This window comes from Mytilus californianus, unplaced genomic scaffold (assembly GCF_021869535.1).
Source record: "Mytilus californianus isolate M0D057914Y unplaced genomic scaffold, xbMytCali1.0.p SCAF_2, whole genome shotgun sequence".
NCBI classification, from domain to species: domain Eukaryota; kingdom Metazoa; phylum Mollusca; class Bivalvia; order Mytilida; family Mytilidae; genus Mytilus; species Mytilus californianus.
Window position 1 is genome coordinate 29,524,494 of NW_026262668.1, and position 17,033 is coordinate 29,541,526.

Sequence of the window (17,033 nt, forward strand, 5' to 3'; positions counted from 1 at the left end):
AATTTCCTTAAATATCAATGAAAATGATGTTCGACAACATGCTAATTGAGTTTAGTGGATTGGTTGATTGGTTGATTGATTGATTGTTGTTTTCTTTACCTCCAGTGTCAAATATTTCATGCATATTCAGTAGGAGAAAAAAATTATCAACCAATACAATAGGTATGTCGTTTAATAGGGTCGACCAGGAAAAGGGTGAGAAATTTGGACTGCCACTGGAAAAGGAGGGTATATTCGACAGGGCCTTGCAACAGGCTCGCTACAAACCCCTCAAAGAGGTGCTGCAAGGGTGATTAACGTGCAGAGAGCAGAGATAATACAAAATCTTGCATTTATACTTTTACTGTATTTTACTTTATTTTAGTTTGGTTGATTTTGGCACTGTCATCTTAGGCGCCAAATAAACCAACATATCACTAATCAAAATATCCTGATTCCGGTTTTAATGATTTAAGTCTGCCATTAATCACACATGATTTCAATGGTTTCTATAACATAATTTCGATTGAGTCATGTTGTCCCTGAATATGGTTAAATAGTAGGCTCTAGCATATTTGATCCTGAATATGTAAATTATGTAGACTAGCTAGGACAGAGAGATCTTCAACGTTACTACTCAAGAATGGGAGTTGGCAATAAGAGAAATGAGCATAAACCCTTGAATTTCAAGAAAAAAATAGATAAAAAATTATGTTAAAAAAAAAGTTATCAAACACACAGTGGACTTTGAAATATCCTTTATTTGAAATAATCTGCAATACATTAGATGTAAGTTATGACTAATTATTATGTGAACCAACTTGAAGGTTATCCATTGATTAACACAAACTTAGAACATATTCTAATAACATCTTAAAAATTACATATAGCACCAGTAATTGATTACTTTAAATTCTAATAAATATATATCATTTGTTATTTTATGTCGCCATGAGTGAACAAACAGTTATTTTCATTTTTTTTATATTATATTGTCATTGCTGATAATGAACAAACATATAACATAGTTTGGTTATGGCATTAGTTCAAGTACAAATAACGCGTCATAATTTAGAAATTTTCAACAACTTCAAAATAGTCCTGTAAAATAAATTCCTCGAGAGAAGCGTTTGCTTCATCTTAGGAATAACAGTATTTAGATACCCTATGGAAGGGTTCAATTTATCAGCTATATACTCAAAATGTGGCCCGCTAAGAACTGCCACACCTCTTCCAACCTTACACCATACAGCGGCAGGGTGTGGAATACCGTCTGGTGAATTATTGTATCTTGCTATAATCTTTACGTTCTCTGTAGTTTCGTCGTCTAAAGTAAAATGGCCGCCACCATTGAAATACAAGTAGGTGTCTGCAATGTCTATTGGAATAATGTCTTTGTTGTCCTGATCCGTTGAAGAAATGTTTGTAACCATGGCAACGTCTGTTTTGATTTGTGCTGCATGAGCTCCCGCTTCACTGTCATAAAAAAATCCAGGAAATGTTGGTCCAATACAAACTCCTGTTCAAAAAATTTAATTCGAGGTACATTCTGTTGGCGTTAAACATACTATAGAACATACGGTAACTAAAAGGATGATTAAATGATCCATAGGTTATTAAAATACACACACATGTATATACATATGTAGGAAAAGACAATAAATGCTGTCTGCTTAACGACAACACAAAAAGAAAGACAAAAGCAGATTCTCTTGAAGAGGCAAATCACAACAAAACATATGCTACACTACCTTATCATTTATTGATATTCAAATCAAACAAAGTTATTTGAGGCATTGGTCAAGCTTTATTTTTAAAAATAATCCTCGGTGTAAACATTATGTACGATTTACTCAAAAAAACTGAGCTAGGTAAACTCCGTCCGACCCAGTTGACCTTCAAGGTTTTGCCTTTTTTTTTGTTACTGATGTCCTTGTTGGTTAAATTGCTTCCAATGTATCTGAGGATACAAATTTGGGTATCCCAACTTCCGGCTTTACGCGATCTTATTGAACTTAAAGGTTAATTTAACATGCGCTTTGTGAATATTTGATTGTACCATTATGATGATCTAAAGTTTTGCTCACTAATATTATGCAATTGCAAAAAAAAAACGTATGTATTTAAGGATTTCAAGTAAATGGCGGTCTCGTAATAATAATTTATAAACAAGATTTAAATGAGTAATTATTTCTGCTTTCATTTCATATTACCTGGGAAAAATCCAAGATCTCTGTTTCCACACACTTCAAATTTTCCACCTTTATCAAACTCGATTCTACGACAAGCTAAATATGCTCCTGCACAAATACCTAAATATGACCCACCACCCTCCACATATTTCTTTATATTTCGTATTCCGTCTGTCTGAAGAGCCTGTATGTAACCCGTGTCATAACCGCCACCTATAGCTAGCAATGCTGCTGTTCGTAACAAATCTCCTGCAAAAACAAATATAAAAACTCGCCAATTCCATAAAAAAAAATTCTTTGCATAAAACAAGGAGAAAATCGAGAAATCTCCAAAGATTGATTACCATTTCGGAATATAATGCATTTTGGGTAATATTTTAAAAAGTTGCCTTTACCGAAGCAATGGATATTCGATCGATAGGGAAACATTATTTTCATTTTGTTGAATTTACCCATGCACAGATTGACTCAGAATGAGAATAATGTATGATCCCTGTTATAGATGCGCATTCCTGCCTACTGCAAAATTGTAGTATAACGCGTTTCAATCAAGCGTGTCAGTCTAATTCAAATCAAAATGTATTCCTAAGAGTATACATTTTAAACCCATTTTTAAGACATAGTACAGTCATATAATGTTTGGTTCTGGGTGTTCTGCAGCCATCAATCACTTCATCCTTTAACGTAAAAAGGTCGTGTTAGCATTAAGCTGTGGGTTTATATTGACGTGTCTGGACCGAATCGGTAATTAAGAACTGGACCGTATGTTGAGCTATTGATGTCTTTTTTTATTCTTATTTTTTTGGGGTATCCGTTTATTAACGAATAGCCCACAACTATTTTTATTCATGTGTGTATCATACATTCGATACTGGTTACATTCGTAAGAAGCATTCAATCGTACCTTTTCTTATTTCCTCTGGTGAAATTAGACAAATTTTGTAGTTTCCACACATAGTCTTTAAGGACTCGAATAGCATCTCAGTTGCTTCTTTGCTTACTCCTTTTCCATGATATACATATATAGCTTTTCTTTGCTGCGGAAAATATGAACGATTATCTTGCAAATACCAGTCAACATGGTCAAAGGTCGAATTTATAATTATTAAGAGTTTTATAAGACATATATATATTTAGTGACAACAAAACAAATTTAAAAGAAGGCATTTGGATAACTATATTAGATATGAGTGTGAAAAGACAAAGAGAGAGAGAGAAGACTACCACATTATGTGATTCAGCGGTAGTGATTTATAATGATAATCGTAAATAAGTCTTCATATATCCAGTGGTGGATTTAGGGGAGTGTAGAGCCCCCCCCCCTTTTGATTGCAAAATATATCGTCCAAAATCTTTTCGCCCTCGCCACTTGGCGGTATATATTCCTTTTTCTGCAATTACGCCCCCTTTCTAAAACATGTAACAGCCCCCCACACACAGATACCAAACTTAGTAAAATAAACACACGACAGCACAAACGAGCGGGTAGAAATTTGTAGAATTTCAAAATATTTGTATATACATAAATAAATAAATAAAAATCTATTTTCAGATTAATTTACGCACTAAATTTGAAATTGAACATGATACTTACATCCATCACAATGACGTTCGTGATAACCACCTGCAGTTTAAAAAAATAAAATTAAAAACAGTTAAATGGAAAAGAATAACCATAAGAATAAGCACTCTCTCTACACGAGGCATCGGATTTAACGTCCCCATTCTGACATTCAAATAATAATGAAAATAGTAAATCCAGAAATAATTGTATATTTGTACATATATATCATCAAGTGCATTGAACAGGAATGAATATATTTGATATAAGTTTGATAACTATATCCTCATTTTTTCAGTGGCAGTCCAAATTTCCCCGATCAACCCCAAAGAGTGACTGGAGAAAAGAAATATGGTCACTATCGGTCTTCTTCCGACCGGTAGTAAAACCCTTGCCAAAATGGGGCGTCTGTTTGGCTGTGCGGGATGTACAAGTACACAGTCACGTCCGGTCAGAATGGGGAGGTTCAACCAGATGTCTCGTGTGTATAGCGAGAGTGCAAGTTGCAACGCTCTCTGCACGTTAAGAACTCTTGCCACAACTCTTTGGGGGGTCAGTAGGTGGCCTGTTGCAAGGCATAACTTCTGTCCCTATCCAATTTATCCTCATTTTCCAGTGGCAGTCCAAATTTCCCCGATCGACCTTAATACTGGACGGCCACTATTGCAGGACCTACCGATTGTATTTATTGATAGTTTGTTCTCGACCTGAACATGCATGAAATATTTGCCACTGGACGTTAAGCAACCATCAATCAATCAAATCAAGTGCAATGACATGACTTTTCTGTGATTTCTGTTTAATGACAATGCAATACATCTTATCGTTATTTTTTTAACCGATTTTTAGAGTTTCTTGCTGAAAATAAGGGAGCATACCCTGCCAACTATGCAACAAAACCTTTACATCAGTTCGATGCACAAAATCGTGCAATAGTTTTATTTTGTCAGAACCGGTGGCTTGCTATTCTATTTTCCGATATTCTCAGTCTAGATAATACTATCAAATCTCTGGTTAATAACTTTATTTGCATCATGCTCTAGAAACCTTGAGCATATACATTATCAGAAACAAACGTTTTAACTATTGATGTTACTGCCTTACCATCCAATAAGAACCCCTATCATTTCACACTGTATACATTACAAAATTTCATGTTTATTGAATTTTCCTATTGAATTTTTCACTTTTTTCATATTCATATATTTATTTCAGAACATCCCAATATTAATATTAATGTTTTAGAAAAAAAGCAATTTTATTTTGCTAAAATATACTGATTCTTACGAAAAAATTTTAAATAGATATTAAATGTACCAAGAAGCTTTCAAGAGTGTTTCTTTGATTAACAGCTCACTTTCATTTGCTTTGGTTGGTGGGTACGTTTTTTCAAGAGCGGGCCAATCATATACCACATTCTGTGGGATCTTTTTGTTCCTTTATTGTCTCAGGCATATATCATTCAGGGTGCTCTCACGGGGATTGAATAGAAGTAATTTTTCAATGAAAGCACAATTCTATCAATTCGAACATCGAGCTGTCACGTATAATTCAAAGTATTGTAACTATGCTGATCGCATCTTTCTCCCATTGAATTCGTAATAAAGGTTATCACAGGTATATAAAGGTCTGCTTCACATCTCGACTAATAAGTAGAAATCGACTGCAGTCACTCAAAGTTTTCATTGTTAGCTCCTTTAAAAGTAGTTTCTAAGTAGTTTTCAGTGTTGCTTTCGTGATACCTTATCTTTTAATGTTTGCGCTGTTAATCTGTCGTGAAGAATTAACTTTCGTCGAATCTAATTGGTTTTAATTATAAATATAGATTTAGTTCAATTTACGTGAAGTTACGACTCCGTAATAAAGTGTGTTCCTGTAATTAAGGAGGGGTATTCATTTAAGACATGACATGGTGTTGTCTATCCTTAATTCGTCTTTGTTTATATTTTCATTTTATGCTATCACAGTCGGTCGTGTAAAAGGATCATTACGACTAATAACAATAAGTTGAGGTCACATTTGTTCTAAACATGATGATGGAACAAATAAATAACGATAAATTACGAAATACCTGTTACAAATGTGTCGGAAACCAATAGTGATCCGAAATTGGTTCCTTAAATAGACACATCGGGTCAACTTCCTGTTACAAAGACAGAAGAAATGTTACACCAAAACCCTTCAAATACTAGAATTCAGCCCAAATGGGAGGCATTCTATCAAATTTGACAGGATCTCCAGAAACTAGTGAAACCCAGGGTTGTAATAAATTTTGGGGACATGTCACGAGGTAAAACAACTTTCCCTTTCCCCTGGTTGCATAGCACAGACACTTGTTTCATGCGATTGTAAAGGGCAAGAAAGAGGGAAGGTTCCTTTGCCATTGCATGAAACAATTGCCTGCGGATTCTGAGATCTGGCTACTCAAATCAGAAAATTGCTCCAGACTCAGAATCACAGGCAAAAGGGAGAAGCATTTGTCTTAATATTGGATACATGTCAACTCGTACTCTATTTTTACCAACTCCTATACCAACTACTCAATATTTTATTATTATTTATTTTCATTATAGTTGTTATTTTCTTTCATATATCATGATAAATACAAATAGAATAAAATATAACTTTGATTGGTAATATGATGCAATCATAATTGTTTCAAATCAAAGCTAATTGAATGCTAATCATTAATGAAATTGTTTGAATGGCAATTTACATGTATTTGATATGCATATTGAAAAAGAGGGAAGAAAGATACCAGAGGAACAGTCAAACTCATAGATTGAAAACAAACATGTTGAATAATTATAATCATACAATATACTAATCAGTGATCATTAGTGGATAATGGATCTACAAAAATAGAATGGGGTTGTTTAAATAAGAAATAAAAATACTATATATTCTTTATTAACTTTGAGCCTTACGGCTGATCAGGCCAAAATAAAAATATTGTATGTTTGCCCAAACGCGACCGACCCAAAAAAACCCGCCAACTCAAATTCTTTTTTTGCCGTTTTTTTGAAGAATTTTTTTTTTTTCGGATCTTTTTCGTGTCCGCTTCGTCATCGTCAAGTAACTGTGAATAAGATTAAAAGAAAGCGTGTAAGAGACGCAGTTAATCGATATTCGATGTTCTCGGTTTTTATCTTCTGATTTAACGAACGGTTACTTCTGCTTTGGCGCCGGCTACTTCACAATTGTCAAAAATAATATTTTCACAAAGTTTTCAATTTTTAACCAAGTCGATGAAACATTGATAATTAAAGAAATTCAGACATAAACGATTCGATTTCTGAAGAACAGAGATTTAAGCATTGACTTTACAGTGTGAAGCAGATCATTTAATAAAAAGACAACTTTTTATCACTTCATTCACTTCCGGTACTTGTTACACGAGATTGTACATCAGTCTAACTTTCGGCAACAAAATAAGTTTGTTACTTCATTTGAACGTGATAAAAATTGCCTTCAGTAAATGTTTAATCCATTTATTGCATTAAAAACGTTATATTCCTTTCCAAATAGCTTGTCAAACATCGTTTATTTTTGTAAATTTTCTTCGTCCCCCCTAAACTGTTTTCTAACTACGGATCGGAAACGGACCAGCTATGACCGAAATCCGTATTTTTACTTTAATAACTACGGACGCATGAATGGAACAGCTGACAAGGAAATTGGTCCCAAATGGAAAAATTGCGCATTCCACACGCATTAACAGACTATTTGTTAGATTTACTTGATTAATGTATATAATTCCATATATATGGATTGTTTCAAAATATTGATTAAACTTGCTTAATTAACTCTGGGACTATAATACTAATATCAATATATATGACCCAGCTTAACTTTGTATATCTTTTGATGAGAAACACTGAATTTCATAAACATGATAAACAAGATAGTTTTTTAATTGAATTGTGATTTATATATTATAATTTCTTTATCTTTTTGTCATAAAAAAAAAAATCTTTTTAGTGCTAGATATTTAGTTGGTAGTTTCTCACAAGAACCTAAACTTAAACAACTTTGAATTTGAACTTTTACTTTAATTGTCATGATTGTATACTCAGATATGAATTGAACAATATAAAAAGAACATTATTTACATATGACCCTTTGTACTATAGGTAGTAAAAACCAAACATTGTAGCACAGTGTGCAAAGGAGCACTTCTCCCTATCAGTTTCAAAAAGAGAAGTCACTTCTCCCTATGATTCTGAAGTAGTGTGAGCCCTGCATGATTATGCATTTAAGGATGTACATAGGTCAGGTTTTGGAATTTCTGTCAGATGTTTGGACTCTGGTTTTTTTCCTACGATACAGGGTAAAATATTTTGCCCCATGACCCCCATTTTTTTTCCATATATAATACTTCAATTAATAACTCATAAAAGGTCATATACCAAAATTTAAGCAGATTGTAGATTTCTTCTCTTTCTATTAGTTTGCTTCTTAACTTAAATGCTCTTGAAGTCTTCTGACTTATAGTATCAATTTTAAATTCTACATTTTTCTAATTTCACCAAAGTACATCCTTAAAGACTCACCTTTTTGCCTGCAACAGTCCAATTCATCATTTGATTTATTGTAATAAGTATGTGAAATTATTAATACTGAGAATTAAAAAAAAATGTCTATGGGTTCGAATTGTTTGAATAATTGCATGTCTACAGTTAAACTAAAAATATTTTCAACTAATAAGATCAAATTTGATAAAAAAAAAAAGAATTTGCCTACCTACCTACCCACACCCAGTCATCATGGGTCGGGTTTGGGCAAACTGAAATATTTTTAATTGTGGCCTCAGTGTATTCATATACAGTGTATACATATGGCATATTACAAACAATATTAACAATATGTATGTGATGTCACAAGTTTCATGATTTCAAAATATCTTTACAATAAACTGTTTAAATTTAAAAGAGAAGTGTATGTATTTTCCTAAGTTACAAAGCTGTTTTGTGTTTTCACCAGAAAATAATTCTATTAACTTAAAAGTTGATGGCCTAGACCATGTACATGTAGACCAGTAATATTTTTTGATATATTTTTTATGCAAATCAGTATATCTGCTACATTGTAGGATGAAATGAAATTCATCCTCTATCACCCTTAAATTACAAAAAATACAATTTCTTTCATTTATAATAGTACCAACATACTGTCCAGTTTCAATACAAAGGTTATGTGAAGACAAACAGATCCTAGTTATACATTTGCGATAAAGTACAGGAATGCATATATCTGTAAATAAAATTGCAAAACTACATTTGTTACTACATACTTATATAATCTACACTTTGCAGAAGAGTCTAATAAAAAATGTAACTCTTGTTTAGCTTGATCAAACAAACGCTGTCTTATTAAAGGTAAATATGCATGATATAAGCTGTCTACATTCAACAACCACTAATTATCCCACAAATTATTCATACCAAGACTATATAACAATCTTTTTACATACATGTATGTTGCCCAATTCATGCATTTTGAACCATTTAACACAAGCTCTTTATAACAAGACCGTAATATACAATTGTCACTCACTAAAATTTTGGTTCTAAAATTACGCTCATACTGCAGTGGAAATCTACCTATTCAAAGTAGACCATCACATTTGAGGTCGTTCTTTTTGACACTTAATAACATTTTACAGTAGTCCAAATGAACCTTTTCTATCATAGGAGATTTGTGTACTCCCCATATCTCACACCCATACATTAATATACTACTAACATAAGTATCAACATGATCAAACAGAATAAGCATTGTAAATTTATTTAAACATAGTGATGAAGTAGTTCTCCTCATACTGAACAAAGCTTTTCTACCTTGTTCTGCACAATGTTTCTGTGTATTAACAGTCAGGGGTACTACTTAAACAAGTGATTTCATTATCACCTATTTCAGTGATTTGATAAATTCAGTAATCACCTATTTAAGTGATTTTGGTGTTTCCTTTGATCTTCAAATGCTAATTTCATTGATTTTCCATATTTTGACGATCTTCTCTATAATTTTCCTACATAGATCAATTATCCCTTTTTCTTTGTATATTAATTTCACCAGTGCACTTGGGCAGTAAGTTAGTGCGCTAAAGCTTTTAAAAGTACCTTTCAGAATTTTTCTGTAATCAAATATTCATTAACTACTCTTACTATCAGAAAAGGTCAGCAATATTAAGTAACCTGATTGGTTTTCTTTAGAGTTAGAATGATCTACTTCAAGGTTATGTCCTGATCTACAAATTATTCCAGTTTTTGCATATTTTAAATAAACTGTAAAAACTGACAGGCTTATCAAGCAAAAGACAATTTCTGCATGCACATAGTTGTTTTTTCAATGGAATTCTTGTCTTTTTACCAATAAGTACTCCCAGTTTTAGGCTACACGTGCTGTCATAGGACCATGCCCCCTCTTTTTTTATCTGATGGCCTATGGCTTTTTTCCTTGTCAGTTTGTTCCTAAAACACATTTGCACCCTACATGTTCACACTTATTTTGATTCGAATACAAGTTGAATTTTTAGATGTATTTTCAGATGCAAATATCAAAATATTTATATTTTCATGAATAAATTTTTTTTAAATTTTTTAAAGAATTATTTTTTTGGGTGTTTAGATGATTAAATATTAAATGTTAACTATTTACGATTACTATTAATTGGTATTTACAAAATATGGTATAATTGTTATGTGTTTGAAAATCATGATTGGCGTAAAGTAAGATACAAGTAGTTAGCTTGGTATGAGTAAAAACAATGAAGATTTTGAAAAGAAAACATGAAAGATAATTGTTTTTGACTGCTTTGACGTCCCTTTAATCTCATGTCTGTTTGGACAAGTATGATGTACAAAAAGCCAAACATGGTAGAGGGTCTGAATGTTGGGTCCTTCATTTCTGTATTTAAATTTGTCTCTATTCTTTATATTTTGCACTCCATTATTCTGTACTTTTATTTTTGGCCTATTTTTCTCTATTCTTTATTAATTGGGCCCATGTTTCTGTAGTATTGGTCCACTACTCTCTATTCTGTAAACCCATCCAGACCGTCATGGTTATGCACCTAATAAACATGTGATTTGTAGCCAGGTTTTTGTTTTATTCGTTGTTGTTGTAAATGCTGTAGCAACATAATTAATGTCATTGTGACTAGTTTGATAGCCATTTGGTATCTTCCGCCTTTCTTTTACAAGTAAATACAAGACAATATTCATTATTCAGTTCGTCAAAATAATTCACAACCTGTTTTCGTTTTTAGAATTTCACTTTATTTTTAAACAATAAAAAAACTTATTTTCTTTATTTTATATCTGTGTGGTGCAAATTAAACATGAAAGGGGGAGAACATGATTTTAGGCAAAAGGATCCTGATTCTGATTTTGGTACCCTGATCTTGCCTTTTTACAACAACAATTACAATTTAACAATTTATTATAACGCATTTACATTTGTACTTACGGTTTGTCAGAAAATTTAAATTCAGCCAAAAATAATTAAGACCATTGAATGGCTTAGTTTGACAGCTTGTGTGTCAAACATACCGTAATGTAACATATATTACCTCAGTCCTATCAAAATAAATTTGTGTACATGCTTTGAATAAAAAAATAAAGTATAAGTAGAGTTAATTCCCCTGTCTTGCAATGGTTTCAACATATGGACACCCTTTTAACTCATTTTTATTGATAGAAATATAATTATATAAAGATGAATAAAAAATAATGCAATAATTAAGAATGTTCTTTACCAGTTTACACGATTTCGATTTTTGAGCACAGCCACATTACAAAAATAATATGCATTTAAAATAAATTGATATATATCTTTACTATACTTTTTATGTTTTTAAACTCATGTTGATGTTAGAAAGTTATCCTAACATATGTTGATAATAGAAAAAAATCCATCCATGACACAAAATCAATACATGCACAGCAAAGTACACACAAAAAGTAAAGGAACACCGCTTTTATTGCTGTTCTTCAGTTCAAAGTCACAAGTTTCCTACTCTCTCCTCAATGTTCAGATCGTCACTTCAATGACCTGTGAAAATAAAGTAATCAATACAGAGAGGATATAGCCAAAATAACCTGTCATTTGATATTGATGAACAGTTTTTCAACTGGTTTGGACACTGATAAAATATCAAATAAATCATCTATCAGATTATTTAACATATTTTATAGCGATCAACATTTTGCTTAAATGTACTTCGAATTCCCTTTATGTGCTTAAGTGCCCTTTTCGAGGTCAATTTATATGATTTAGTGCATAAATTTTGAATATGACAAAAGTGTCAGTGACCCAGTTCTTGCAGTTCATCCATTGAACTTTGGGCACTCTCTTCCTGTCCTCTTCAATTATTCCTTTAGCCGATAAGTAAATAAATAATGCAATGCAAATATAATATTTTATTTATTCACAGCCCAAAAATATGAAGAACATATATTTATACTTAAATCATAATATTACTATTGATTTCCTATATATGTCATTGTATGTATCTTACGGAAAATAGTATTATTATGGGAGATAACTCTTAACTCACACCCAAATGGACATGCCCACAACACAGATTTCACTGCAGGACAAAAGTCCACATGACTATACATTTTATTTCAATACTTCAGCCACTCCTTGGGTTATAAGAATGGTGTGAAATGCTGTAATGGCTGATACATAGAAATAAAGTTTAGTATGCAAATTTAAAGTTTAAGTAGCAGTATTTTCCAATGTTAAGGGTGATGGCCCAGGTAAAAAAAATGTACCATCAGCAAACTGGTATATTCATAAAAAAAAAACTTAAAAACAGGATTTTACATTTACAGAGAACTGTATGAAGTGTTCAGGAAATATGATGATGGAAATGGCAGGATACCATTGTGTCAACTCAGGAAAGCTTTCAATGAAGTACATCTGTATCCGTCAAAATCACAAAGTAAGTTAATAACATGTGATATTTTTATATTTTTTTAAGTCCAATTATGTTTTAAAAATCCACATGACATCAACATGATCAGGCATGAAAAAGAAAGAAATATGATAAATGGATATTTAAAAAAGAAAATAATATACATAATGTACATGATTTATAAATCAATGACTTTACTAAATTTGTTTTGTGCATGTCATTAAAATTCTTAAAGAGAAATTTGGTAGACACAAACTTTTTTGGTAATTAATCAATATGTAACATTGATTTCACTATTTAAGAATTCCAAACAATTGAAAGAAATGTGTAATAGGGTCAAATATGTGAGCATGCTGAAACAGTAACCAAACAACATCAAGTAACCAAAAAAACCCTCACTACATAGAGAAACCTTCTGAATGCAGCTAACTTTTAAAATGTAAAAATGTACTGTTAAATGCATTCCAAAGAAAAAAAAATCATTTATATTGTACTTTTGATATAAATTTTAAATGGCAAACAGCATCAACAATCGAAAAGGAAGATGACTTTGCTTGGCCTATAGAAGCTAAATTTTGTAGAAAAATTACTGTTATCACAACACTGAAATAAATGCTTGTCAGAAATAATAACTGATAATTAATGCAATTCCATGTTTAATATATCTATATTTTGCAGCGTATTGTCATTTTTTTGCTCTTTGCCTTTATTACATGATAGTTATTGATTTGGAAAGAGAGTCCACATTTAAAAAAAATGAACATATTTAGATCAAATGGTTTTCACCTTCAATATATATGTTTGTATGACAACCTAATACAGTTATTTCTCTCACAATTCTAGGTGCATTGCAATTTCTATAGTCAAAATATGTGTGACAAATAAAAAAAAATTGTATATTACTTTTTTTGTAGTTTTCCAACTAAAATTGTGGTCTTTGTTATCAAGAAAATTAAATAAATTATGTAAAAAATATTTTAATTTTCTGATATGATTTATAACATATATTTCTTGAATTTTACAGATCTACATTTCTATCTAGAAATTGAAAAGAATTTAAGATTTCTTCTCCCTTAGGCTTTAGACAGTTTTGGCTACTCTGTCTAGTTCCCTATTATTCATGTAGCTCCTCTGACTAGTTTCCTATCATTCACGTAGCTCCTCTATCTAGTTTCCTATTATTCACGTAGCTCCTCTGTCTAGTTCCCTATTATTCACGTAGCTCCTCTGTCAAGTTCCCTATTATTCATGTAGCTCCTCTGTCTAGTTCCCTATTATTCATGTAGCTCCTCTGTCTAGTTCCCTATTATTCACGTAGCTCCTCTGTCAAGTTCCCTATTATTCATGTAACTCCTCTGTCTAGTTCCCTATTATTCATGTAGCTCCTCTGTCTAGTTCCCTATTATTCACGTAGCTCCTCTATCTAGTTCCCTATTATTCACGTAGCTCCTCTGTCTAGTTTCCTATCATTCACGTAGCTCCTCTATCTAGTTCCCTATTATTCACTTAGCTCCTCTATCTAGTTTCCTATTATTCATGTAGCTCCTCTGTCTAGTTTCCTATCATTCACGTAGCTCCTCTTTCTAGTTCCCTATTATTCACGTAGCTCCTCTATCTAGTTCCCTATTATTCACGTAGCTCCTCTGTCTAGTTCCCTATGATTCATGTAGCTCCTCAAGTATTTATACATCCTTCAAAGACCTTGGCTTTCATATTTTTGGTTATGAGGGCACCTGATTAAGGTATAGCTCTTCAAATGCAACAAATTTACAAAGTTTTATTCTTTTAGGAATGTCAGATGTTTTGGTATTATTATTATGGTAAATAAGTGTTTTTTATAGCTAGCCATACTTTGGAGCAATACAGCCCTTGTTTCTTTATATTTATAAAAAAAAGTCCAGGTCTTTTCTCCCTTTGTATTCATCTGTCCTAGGCCTCCACCTTTTATCAATGTCAAATTTCATTGTAAATGATGTAGGACCAATAACCTACATATTTTGAATCCTTAATGCTCATTCAAAACTGTTGTTGAAAACCATAAGAAAATTTAATTAAAATATGCCAATATCATGAATATAAACAATTAAGTTTTTTATCACTTTAAACAGATTCTCTTGAATCCAGCAAGTCATATGCATACCATATGTAATTAATATATTAAAATATAATGATGTTTTTTGTATCCTTACAGTTTATGAGATGGTACAATGTGCTGTAGAATATGGCAGCCCTTGTGAACCAGACCATGTGACCTTTGGAGAATTCTGCATCCTTGTAACAGAGCTTAAAAATCATTATCATAACTGGTAAGATAATAATTACTTGGCAATATTCATTCAGAGAGGTTCAAATTAATTATTATTGAAAATGCAAAAAGGATGATACAAAAGGAGAAAGAAATTTACTGTGTTCACACATTTTGTAAGAATTATACCAGTTGTAAAAACAAATTGTTACGGTTCTAAATTGTTGACCTGTTGTAAAATACAGACTTGGCAGCTGGAGTAAAGTACAGTTTTTTGTACTTCTAAGCTCACATTTCACTCATTGAAAAAAAGTCACACTATAAATTTGCTTTGTTGAAAACAAGATGGAATATATAAGGTACATGTATATGTGTATGAACAACAGTTGGGGAAATATGAAATTACATGTACACTGCCCTTCATCCTGATCTGTATGCAAGGTCTTTAATGAGTAAAAAACTCCTACAATTTAAACAAGATACCTTAAAGGATAAAAGTTTAGATCTAATTTGCCAATGATTCTTTTAACAGATAGAATGTTTTTCTCTTTTAATGCATTGAGTATTACAATATAAAATGCTAATTTGTTAGATTTACCAGTATATACATGAACCTATCATAAAAAGTGAATACTGTCATAACATGCTATTGCTAGAATTACTATTAAGATGGTACATAACACTACAGGGAGATAACTCTGTAAAATCAGCTGAATGTTTTAATCACGTTCTATTGTTATGGAAATATTAAGCTTCTGAATGATTAATATTAGTGTTTGTTAAACTGCTATATATCCAATGAAATTTTTCCGATAAAGTGTGTGGTTCAAGTTTTTTGAAATTTTTATATTTTTGTCAAAAGGTCAAAGTAAATATTTTGTCAAAATTTAATGAAAATTAAACGAGCCAAATTAATTTTAGTCAAGGTGTTTGGTACACCTTAAAAAAAAATTTTCACTTCACAAATCTACATAGATATGCTTCTAAGATACTTCAATGCCATTATCAGAAATAGTTAACATTGGTAAACAAAACTTAAAATGTTGAAATATCACAGACAAGGAACCCTTGTTATATTTAGAGACATTTTACTTGAGAAATTTTGAAAAAAGGCAATTCTGTTTTTGTTATTTGAAACAAACCTGTCAATATGGATCAATGTGTATTGATAAACATACTTCAAAATATTCCTAGATGTGAAAGATGAATTTTTTTTTATAATGTCATGGTTAAAAACTGTATAGAATTATAATTACTGTACAAGCAGAATTTTTCCTTTTGTTTTTTTCAATTTAGATACAGAATTTTATCATAATTCTACTAGATATTGCAACTGAATAGTAATTTTATCTTTACAGTCATAATATTATTACACCAAAACCAAAGAGTTTATACAGAGAGAAAAAGACCGAATCAGACAGTATTAAATGGAAAAAGAGAGGTACAATACATTATTGAAAAACTAAATAATTATTATAAAAAATTACTTGTATTTTTACCAAATGATACAATACAGATATACCGGTATATACAATAACCAGAGAAGTTAAATTATACTTAAACATTTATATACAACAACCATTCAAATATACTTACTAGTCAAAACACATTTTAACTGATATTTGCACTATATATTTCAGTGGCTTGGTCAAGGATAGGCTATAAGGGATAATGGCCGGTCTACTAGCAGGTTTACAATGTTATAGAAATGAGTCCATATTCTCTCATTTGTATACAAGACTGGCTGTACAACCTACTCAGCAATTTCTCGTTTTGATGCTTTGCATGATTAAATAATGAAACACAAAGTTATGACATCACAATAGTAAATAACAAAATGTAATTCTGAATGTAGAAGGGGATCAACTTTTACAGTTTAAATGAAACTGCACACTCACTTGTTTGACACAAATGAGTTGTCTCCCATTTGTGTGTAACTTTTGAATATTCATTGTATAGTTTCTATCAGGAAATACTGTAAATTCAGAGATTTTTGTGGCCATTTATGAATGTATTGTTGCACAATAGACCCAAATACAAGGTTAATTAATGCAATTTTAGACAAATTTGCATACAAATAATGCAATCAAAAGGTGAGTTCTAATTTTTGTGGACCCTATCTGGTCACACTTT

At 31.6% G+C, this 17,033-nt stretch overlaps 2 protein-coding genes across 3 annotated transcripts in view; one reads left to right on the forward strand and one right to left on the reverse strand.

Moving 5' to 3' along the window:
- Positions 1–720: 720 nt before the first annotated feature.
- LOC127729665 (uncharacterized) lies at positions 721–5,845 on the reverse strand. The gene is made up of 5 exons (XM_052237519.1): positions 5,804–5,845; positions 3,766–3,795; positions 3,076–3,208; positions 2,193–2,420; positions 721–1,498 (listed from the first exon to the last, which is right to left on the reverse strand). Exons 2-5 carry the CDS (start codon positions 3,769–3,771, stop codon positions 1,044–1,046), a joined length of 822 nt encoding a protein of 273 aa, XP_052093479.1. The 5' UTR covers positions 3,772–3,795; positions 5,804–5,845; the 3' UTR covers positions 721–1,043.
- LOC127729664 (uncharacterized) overlaps positions 5,842–17,033 on the forward strand; it is a 36,206-nt gene continuing 25,014 nt past the window's right edge. For both annotated transcript variants that reach the window (XM_052237517.1, XM_052237518.1), the window contains exons 1-4: positions 5,842–6,022; positions 12,573–12,682; positions 14,847–14,961; positions 16,259–16,341. In XM_052237517.1, coding sequence (XP_052093477.1) covers positions 5,937–6,022; positions 12,573–12,682; positions 14,847–14,961; positions 16,259–16,341 — 394 coding nt within the window. In that variant the 5' untranslated portion in view covers positions 5,842–5,936. The remainder of the gene's footprint in view (positions 6,023–12,572; positions 12,683–14,846; positions 14,962–16,258; positions 16,342–17,033) is intronic.